The following is a 10,127-nucleotide window of genomic DNA, read 5'->3' as shown; positions in this document are numbered from 1 at the left end:
CAAATGTGATAAGATATTCGATGAATTACTAAAAAATGGTAACATTAAAATTGATTATATCGTTCCACCTGCCGACGAACTAAAGCGTCGCGCATACTGCAAGTGGCACAACTCATTTTCACATGCCACTAATGATTGTAATGTGTTCCGACGACAAATTCAATCGGCCATTAATGAGGGACGATTGAAATTTCAGGAGGACACGGAGCCCTTCCCAATGAATGTGATCGACTTTAATGGCAAAAAGGTCCTAATTCGGCCCAACACAGCCGATAAGGGCAAAGACAAAGAAGTCATCATCGGCAACGCACGGGAGGCCGATGGAAACAACAAAATTTCTTGCAGGAAAGTGATGGCCGAGAAGACTCCTGATGGAGGGGAGACACTGAAGGTAACCATCACAAACTCCAGCGCTGGGGGGCAAGCACAGACAAGGGGATATGCGCGAGAACCCATACTACGCATCGCGGACGGTCCGGTGTCTAGGCGCGGACGGTCCGTAACATCACCGGACGGTCCGAAGCGTTCCGACGGACGGTCCGGCAACGTCGAAGAGCCGCGGCAACCACGTACCTTCAAACCACGACGACCAGAAATAGGTACGTGGAAAACTAACACATTCAAGGCAACTGGTCGGTTGGTAAAATCTAGCCCGACCTTTGATCAATTATTGTCTAAATATGTGAAAAAGAAGGCTGGCTCCAGCAACCGGCCAACAAAGGGACCTCGCTTACCCACCCAGGTGCGACGGCAGGTTAGGCCGATTGGACCACCACATCAATCGGAAAGGACGGAAGGTCATAATGTTCAATTAAGACCTAACGTACCTGCATGGACACCTCCACCACCATATCCACCTATGCCATATCCATACACATACATACCTCCACCATATGTCCCAAATCAAATGTGGGGCATGCCACCATATCCATTTGGGATGCCACAGTACCCCGCTTGGGGGGCACCCCAAACATCTGTATTCAATAGGTTGACACCTCCAGTACAAGACCGATTGAGAGCCCCTCAATCTGGTCCACGAGCACAGGCCCAGCAAGATTGCCGAACAACTCAGCCCCAAAGGCTGACTAATCCGGCAGGGGGACATACAGCTATAACCTCCAACAGTACGAAAAAGGGAGAGGTCATTAAAATAGGAGCGACAGATGTCGTCGTACAACAAAATAACGAAAGGCCGATGATTTTTGGTGAATCGGCCAACACAAAAAAAAGAAAGTACGACTGTCAATAAAATAGCCGATCCAAAATACTCCATGCCCCGATGGTGTCCATCAGGATTGACACGATCGCAAAAGCGAAAATTACAGCGCCTCAGAGCAAAGGAGAATCAGGAAAAAGAGGCAGAGAGAATATTCAATGACACGCATCCGCAGTATCCGCCACCGCAAAAGAGATGGAGACCAAAGGCCGTTGAGAAAAGTCAAACGGCCGCAAAGATAGTAAATAAAACAACAATTGTGCATCTCTCTGCAGGTATGGTAGACTGTCCGGCTATAAAGGCCGGATCATCTGCACAGGACGCGGACCATCCGACCCCTGAGGCCGAACCATCCGCACTACACCAAGACACCTCCGACGACGTACCGACGCCCATGGAGGAAGACGACCTGCATGGAGAAGACCTGGTCGACTACGGAGCTATGCCAGAACACTTAGAGAATTAGGAAGGCAAGGTGACGAATTGGTCAGGACCAGTATGACGCTCGGCGATGTTGGGACTGACAGTTCGATCAAATCTAAAGGGATCACATCCATTGAGTCAACCATCGAGACCAAGGCCACTGCGTACCATCCTAGTAAGTGGCAAGATGCCTAAGAAAACCGATGTGATAACATCGAGTTAGTTGCTTTTGGTTCGCTCAGCTCCACCAAAAGGCAGGGGGGCATATGTTGAGCACCAAATTGAGCGCGGACGGTCCGGCCCTGAGGCCGGACGGTCCGCGGTCCGGACGGTCCGCGCCTGTGGGCCGGACGGTCCGCGCGTGTGCAGAACAGATTAGGGTTCCGAGTTTTGTGCTACGGTTGTTAGCTAAAATCATGGGATAAGCTCGGAAATTAGTTTGTAAAGGGTCCAGCCCCCCTCCTCTATAAATAGAGAGGTATACGGCCGATTTGTAATCATCAACAATCGAATCAATACAACTTTTATTCGCATTTTATCCTAGGAGTAGTTCTAGTTTAGCCCTAGTTTAGCCTTCCAATCCCCAAATTCTCCGCCTCTACTCGACTCTACGTCGATTAGAGGAGTTTAGGTCGGTCTACCCGAGCCTAGACACCACCTAGGATCTCTCCTCCCCGACGGGGTCCCTCCCGGGAGCGAGATCCAGGCGCCGCCGGCGATCTTCCGCCGCCCCTGCGCACGCGCGGACCGTCCGGCCCTAGGGCGCGGACCGTCCGGCCGTCAGGCAGGGAAACCGAGCTCCTGCACCAGGTCGCGGACCGTCCGGCCCTGCGCCGCGGACCGTCCGCGCCTGACCAGAGAGCACCGCCGCCTCGCGCCAGGTCGCGGACCGTCCGGCCTTGGGCCGCGGACCGTCCGCGCCTGACCAGAGAGCACCGCCGCTGGTTCTCTTGAGTAATTGGCGCCTCCAAAAAGGTGTCAACATCTATATTCAAACTCTACTCTGTACTGTTCGCAGTCTACAATGCAAAATATAAACAGTGCAAAACAGTGTTTTATATGACTACATGAGTGAACCGCTGGACACGGTCTTAGAGAACCAGTGAGGAACTAGAGGAAAGACTGAGCTAGCTGTGCCTCAGCAGTAAGCACGATGGGATTAGCATTAATGCAGCAGTCCAGGTGCTCTCTCTATTGCTTGTAGCTGCCTGTGTTCCAGCCTTGCAATTGTAGATATTTACAGCAGCAACACAAACATAGCTAAACCTTTCTTTCTCTCTGCTTGCATACTCATATCAGGATGCTAAAAGTACTGCAAGTCTGCATTATTAAGGGGCCCCCATTCATATTTTTATCTGAGCTACTGAACTTCTTTACTTTGAAGCTGAGTAGCTGACTGGTTGGCTAAGATATTAATGAATCCTGGTGATTTAACTGAGAAAACCAATATAAACTACAGATGGAGGAATTCCACTGCAAGATCTTCGGTTATGGAGCAAAAAGATAGAATGACTAATAGCAGCAGTCACTAGCGTAATAAAATGACATGCAACAAGGGAGGAGCCTGTAATACAAAGTCGAGCGTTGCTTTCTAGTGGAAAATTTGATGTGCTGCAACTTCTAGTTGCAGCGAAACATACCTATCCCTTATACTGTCTCCACGTGTAGTAGTGTAAAATAGAGGACACAAAAATATAGAACATTATTAATAAAATAAATTTTGAAATAAAGAATGAAATATAAGGTGAGACAGGGAAACTGGAGATAGCCTTAGGTGAATTGTCTAGTCTGCTTGCTTTCCAAGCACTGCATGTTATATTTGTATATGACCTTGTGTATTTCCTGGGCTCTGAAAAATGATTAGACCTTATTCAGTTCCTCTCATTTAAATTGGATAAGATTAAAAAAATTATAAAAGATTTTAACTTGTTTAAAAATTAAATCCACCCACCAAATCTATATAGATTAAGACAAAACAAACAAGCCCGTATTATTTGCCTTTATTATTAGTTGAGGCCTCAACATAATTGTTTAGTTTATATTTCTTACGTGAATAAGGATGCAAAATCATGATACTAACTTTTCAAGGTTAGGAGAATCGTTTTAGTTAAAACTATCTAAAATCAACGTAAACACAAAATCAAACAAATCGTTGAAATAGTCACTTTCTATATCTAAATTGGCTAGACTCTTATGTTTCTACGAGCGTAATAATTTTTCCCATAGCTATATTGAGCTAGATTCTTGGAATAGCAGAATTGAAGCGTTTATTTATTCACATTATTCCACACGTTGGGTCACGAGTACTGATACGGTCGGCGCGAAGAGCCCAACCCACGCTAGTGCTACACAAAGACCCGTCGTGACAGCTCAGTTTGTCTACTGGACCTGCACGTCGATGACCTTGCGCTCCACCTCGGTCTTGGGCACGGTGACGAGGAGCACGCCGTTCTTGAGCTCGGCCCGCACCTTGCTCTTGTCGCACTCATCCGGCAGCGCCAGCCGCATGTCGTAGGAGCTCACGCTGCGCTGCTTCCACCACCCGTCGCCGTCGCCACCGCTGCCGCCCTCCGCGCCCTCCTCCTTCTTGTGCTCCCCTCGGATGACCAGCGTGTCGTCCTCCACCATCACCTTCACCTCGTCGCGCGCGAGGCCCGGCATGTCGATCCGCATCTTCACCTCCTTCTCGTCCTCCACGATGTCCCACGGCAGGCGTACGTCGCCGGTGGTCGCCGGGGACCTCCGTGTCCCCATGGGGAACCCCACGGCGTCGTCGAACAGCCTGTCCATCGTGTCCAGCATCTGCCGCATCGTCCGCATCGGCGACATCGGATCAACTAACCCTGCACGCTTAACCACGTGATGTTAGCCTCCTCTTCTCTGCAATCCTCTGTTTTGGAAGGAGAACCGGTCGTAAATAAAAAATAAAAAACCGAGGACTTACCGAACGGGGATGGGGAGATGTCGAGCGCTGTCGCGCGGCGCGGGCGGCGCTGCACGGCGTTGCCCTGCTGCCTGTTGCCGCCGTTCTGGCTAACCTGTACGTCGACACTGTTGTCCCTGTTCTCCTGCGCCGCGGACGCCACGGCGAGCGAGCGGGCTCTCCCGGACGACGCAAACCCGTGCGCGGGCCTCCAGGCGCGGACCGGGAGGCGCGCAACGGGGGAGAGCCGGCCGGCAATCGCGAACGGAGCAGCTGCCATTTCGCTACTTGGGGGCTGGGGCTATGTGAATCTGGGAACTGAAATGCTGAGACTGAGAGAGCTCAAGACTGTCCGGATTTGGTTACCGATCACTGCCTGTGCTTGCGAAGCGCTTTGCTTTCCTGGTTGGAGACCGTGGATCGACGGCTCCTTTTATAGGTCATGTCACGAGTGCCGTGGAAGGATGGGGAAAGACGTTGAAGCTTCCGGACAGATGCCGTAGCCTGGTCCCGGGAGTGCGAGGGGAGAGAGCTTCGCGACGGCGGGGCGGGGTTCTCCACGCTTGTCGGCTTCTCTTGAACATTCTCGTGCGCTCTAACCTCAACCCGCTTCGACATTATCTGAGTTTCGTGGGCCTTTGCTCTGTGGCGGAGAATCGCAATGAACTTATCACGGGCCGTGCCTGGGCCGTGATTCAGCCGTGTCATCGCGTCCTCTAAATACCATCGTTTTAGATCTCAAACTTATTTATCTATGTTATTTCGGTTGCTGATTATATCATTCCGGTTTCTAAACTTAAAAAACACTTGTTTAGATTTTTGAACTTATTCAGTTATACCACAGCCCCTAAATGTTATAAACTTATAAATTCAGAGTGCACTTAGAAATATAAAATCCAAATTTATTATTCCCTCTCGTCCGGGACGTGCTATTGCTCGGCGCTGTTGAAGCCCGCTCATCCACCTCTCCCTCTCGTCGCTCCCCCACAAAAATAAAACAGTTCGCCTGCTTCCGCTGCTTCGCCACTGATCACCAAATTGCTGCTTGCCGGGATCCCATCCGCTGTCGCTCTTGTCGACGCCAGGGTCACCGTTGTCGTGAGTGCCCCATGCCAGTTAACCATAAACTAACCCCCTTGCCCCACCGCTGCCCTACGCTTCTCCCTCCTACGCCGCAGGTCTCTCTGTCGCCGCCTCGTATGGCTGCTACAGCTCCTCTAACCTCCCAACACCATGCCCCACCACCGGCTCCCTCCCGCTCCCCTACTTCGCCTCTTCTCCCTGCATTCCCTGCTTTACCACCGCGCCACGCCCCTTCCACCACCTCCGCCCATCCTCCTCCTGTTGGTGTTACCCCCATCAGTTCCTTGTCGGAAACTGTCGAGTGTGCCTCCCTGACTAGCTCGGTCCGCCAGGGATCCCTCGAAGTTTTTCTCTCTCTCGGCCGGCACGACGTGGCCGCTGCATTCGCATTTGTTCGTATAACTCCGCAATTGGCAGTGTCTGCCCCGGCACCATTTATTCGGGAGGCGATCCGTGCTGCTTTCCCGCTCATCACCTTCGAGGTTCTCCCCTCGTCGTTCGGATCGTTGCTGGTGCGCTTTCAGTCGGCAGGTGATTGTACTGCTGCTGTGAGTCGCTCCCCCCTATTGCATGAGGATGTGGCGATCTTCTTCGAGCGCCACGACGGGAGGAGTGTCAAACAGCCGGTTGATGTGCTTGCGGTCTTGTCTGTTCATGGGTTCCCTCTGACCTTCTGGCACGAGGAGTTCATCCGCCAGGCGTTCCAAGTATTTTGCTCAGTCGTGGAAGTCGACTGGCGTTGCACCTCGGGCCTCGACTACTCGTCTGTTCGGGTTGTGGTCCGCGTGGAGGAAGTGACAAGCATTCCAGCAGACCTTTGCATTCATGATTCTTCATCTGGGGATTCCTTCGTTTGTCAGGTGAAGCTGGTTGATTCGTGGCCGCTGCCGGTGGATTACGGCCAGCATGGCACGCTCCGCCCCTACTTCGGATGGCCTCCCCATCCTGTGCTGCCGCCACCTGCCCCCACGCCCCACCGCACAACGCCCCTGCAGCCCCTCCGCCACCACCTATCTCGCAACCTTGCCCGCCAGCTCACAGTCGTCCCCCTCGCCACCCTACAGCCCGATCAGTCGCTTGTGACGTGCCTCGCCCGCACACTACTGGCTCTGGTCCTTAACCAGCCCCACCGCCTTCTGCTCCCCTGCCTACCATCCTTCCCCATCATAATCCACAAAAATATCCTCCCCCTGCATCCTGCACCCGCCTTCTCAGCTCCATTCCCTCCCTTTCCCCTCACATCATGCTCGACTGTTGCGCCTGCGATCGCTGACGTTGAAGTGCTCTCCCCCTCCCCCCTCCCCCCCCTCCTCCCTGCAACCTGACCCAGACCATGAATCTTCAGCAAGAAAATCTCGCGCACGCACCAAACGTACTGCTGACCTCGCAGCCAAAAACAAGAAAATAGCTCCAGCTTCACGCCACAGTGTCCGTCTGCGGGATAAGGAACCCGCGAACTACGTGGACATGTCCTCTAAGGCGACCAATCTGAAAGCTCTGAAGAACGAGCTGGCAAACTGCTCCAATAATCTCAAGGCAAAGGTCAAGCGCCATGGTCTGCTGCGCAAATGCACTCTGAATGCTGCTGACCTGAGGGCGCTCGCTGGCACCATAGCGTTGCCGGCTCTGGCTACTGCTGAACTGGAGCAGGCGCTGGAAAGTTCCACATGTTAGAATTCAACTTCTGTGCTATGGTGAGGCTAGGCTCACATCCTCCTAGCAAGTTATCCCCCTGTATTTCCTATTATGTTTGTTTCTCCTCAGACTTAATGTATGTCGCTCTTTTACCTCCAGTTGCTCTTCACATTCCTCTTGTTATCTGGATGTTCTGCTGGTGTTAATCATGAGTTCAAATCGTCTTATAACTGTCATCTCCTGGAATACTCGTGGCCTCGGTGAGGACAATAAGTGTGTCGACGTGCGTGATGTTTTTTCCTCTTGTTGTCCCCATATCGCTTGCATTCAGGAAACGAAACTCAGTGAAATCTCTGCTCAAAAGTTTAAATCATTTCTTCCTGCCTCCCTTTCTGGGCACAGTTTCCTGCCAGCTGATGGCTCTCGTGGGGGGATTGCAACTGCCTGGAATGCTGCTCACTTTACCCTCGTATCCACTTCCAGCACCACACACTCTCTCTCAACAGTCCTCTCCTATAACGCTTCTGATCTTACTTTCACGCTCACTAACGTGTATGCTCCCGCTGATCACCGCTACACCGCCGAATTCCTTGGTGAACTTCGTTCCCTTGCCAACTTGATCTCAGGCCCCTGGTTGGTCACTGGCGATTTTAATCTTGTTCGTGAGCCAAGTGACAAAAATAATGACAACTTCAATGTCTGCTTGGCGAGTGCCTTCAACAGTGCAATTCATGACATGTCGCTCATTGAGCTTCCCCTCCTTGATCGCCTCTTCACTTGGTCGAACAAGCGCACCCTTCCTGTTCTTGCGCGTCTTGATCGCACTTTCATAAATGGTGATTTTGAATCAGCTGTCCCCAACACTTCCCTCACTTCTCTCCCTCACGCTACCTCTGACCACACTCCTCTTAAAATCACCATAGACACTTCTATTCCAAAAAAACATTGCTTTCGGTTTGAGAATGCTTGGCTTCATGATCCCTCCTTCCTCCCTGCTATAGAACCGGTCTGGTCTGCGGTCACTAATCTTGCAGGTGGTGCCACAGGTGCGTTCGTTGCAAGGCTAAAGGGCACACGTCGTGTCGCTAAGGCATGGTCAAAAAACAAACACACACCATTCCTTATTAACAATTGCAAGTTTATTATTAAACTACTTGATCTGCATGAGGAGTTGCATTTCTTGACCACAGGAGAGACAGTCCTCCGCTCTCTTTGTCGTGAGAAGCTCATACTTCAGATCAGAGCTCGTGCTGCCTACTGGAAACAGCGTGGGAAATTCAAGGTGCTTAAAGAAGCTGATGAAAATACAAGATTCCATCATGCGCGGGCTTCACAAAGGCTACGTCAAAATCAGATAAGGGCTCTTGAGCTGGATGGTGTCCGCTACACAAGTCATGCAAGTAAAGCAATGGTACTGGACAATCATTTCACTGCCCTCCTCGGTGCAGCGATGGATACTGTGTGGGACTTTGATATGGCAACTCTGTACCGTGGCCTCCCAAAGGTTAATCTCGTGCCTCTGATTGAACCGTTTACTGAAGCTGAGGCCTGGGCAGCTATCAAGGCAATGAACCATAATAGTGCCCCCGGTCCGGATGGCTTCGGTCCTAGTTTTTACAGAGCTTCCTGGCATATAGTGAAGTCCACTGTCATGCAATTCTTAGCTTCCTTCCACCATGGAGATGCTGATATGGAAAGAATTAATAGAGCATACATTGTGTTGATCCCAAAAATTGTTGGTGCAGTTGCGCCTGGATCCTTTCGTCCGATTTCACTCCAAGGTTGTCCAGTAAAGATTGTGGGTAAAATTTTGACATCTCACCTCCAACAGCAAGTCACATCGCTTGTTGATTTGGACCAGACTGGGTTCTTGAAAGGACGCTCAATTTCTGAAAATTTTGTCTATGCTACTGAGCTTGTCCAATGCTGTTACAAAAGGAAAGCTCCAACTGTTGTTCTGAAACTTGACTTTGCCAAAGCTTTTGATAGTGTAAGCTGGGATGCTCTACTCACTGTTCTACAGGCACGTGGCTTCCCTCCTCTTTGGTGTGACTGGATTAAGCTACTGCAAGTCTCTGCTAAGTCGGCTGTCCTTTTGAATGGTGTTCCGGGCAGATGGATTTCTTGCAAGAAAGGCCTTCGTCAAGGTGACCCGCTGTCACCCTACATGTTCATACTAGTTGCTGATGTCTTACAACAGCTGCTGGCCAGAGATAGCACCATTCGACACCCCCTTACAGCTGACCGTTCATGCACAATTCTCCAGTATGCAGACGATACACTGATTGTGGCAAGAGCTGATGAGCTGGCTATGCTGCAGCTAAAGTCGATTCTTCAAAGCTTCACCCATGCAACAGGTCTGGATATAAACTACAACAAAAGTACGCTGGTTCCAATGCATGTGCCTGCTCTTGATGTCACTCGATTCGTTAACATTCTTGGGTGTGCAGAAGGTGCGTTCCCGCAGACCTACCTTGGTCTCCCTCTCTCTAATGAGAAATTGAACCTTGCAGCCTTTGCTCCCATCATTGCTAGCGCTGACCGTTATTTATCTGGATGGTGGGCGAGTCTTCTTAATCACCATGGCAGACTTACTCTTGTTAATGCAGTCTTGGACAGCTTGCCTGTTTATGCAATGGGGGCTCTCGCCCTCCCTCCAGGCGTGATTGAGGCCATCGACTCTAGACGTCGGGCTTTCCTATGGGCCGGGGAAGAAACAGTCTCTGGTGCGAAGTGTCTTGTGAATTGGGAACGGGCATGTCTCCCGAGAAAAGATGGCGGACTGGGTGTTCGTGATCTCCGCTTGCAGAATACCTGTCTGCTACTGAAGTTCCTCCATCGTGCACA

The 10,127-nt window shown here is 51.1% G+C and overlaps 1 protein-coding gene across 1 annotated transcript; it reads right to left on the bottom strand.

The window, feature by feature from the left end:
* Positions 1-3,880: 3,880 nt before the first annotated feature.
* On the bottom strand, positions 3,881-4,966 carry LOC542576 (heat shock protein26). Its single transcript, NM_001112113.2, has 2 exons — positions 4,584-4,966; positions 3,881-4,482 (listed from the first exon to the last, which is right to left on the bottom strand). The coding sequence occupies exons 1-2, from the start codon at positions 4,840-4,842 to the stop codon at positions 4,019-4,021; spliced, it is 723 nt and encodes a 240-aa protein (NP_001105583.1). The 5' UTR covers positions 4,843-4,966; the 3' UTR covers positions 3,881-4,018.
* Positions 4,967-10,127: the final 5,161 nt, after the last annotated feature.

This window comes from Zea mays, chromosome 1, assembly GCF_902167145.1.
Source record: "Zea mays cultivar B73 chromosome 1, Zm-B73-REFERENCE-NAM-5.0, whole genome shotgun sequence".
Taxonomy (NCBI): Eukaryota; Viridiplantae; Streptophyta; class Magnoliopsida; order Poales; family Poaceae; genus Zea; species Zea mays.
Note: the sequence above shows the minus strand (reverse complement) of the source record. Positions and strands in the feature narration are given on the sequence as shown.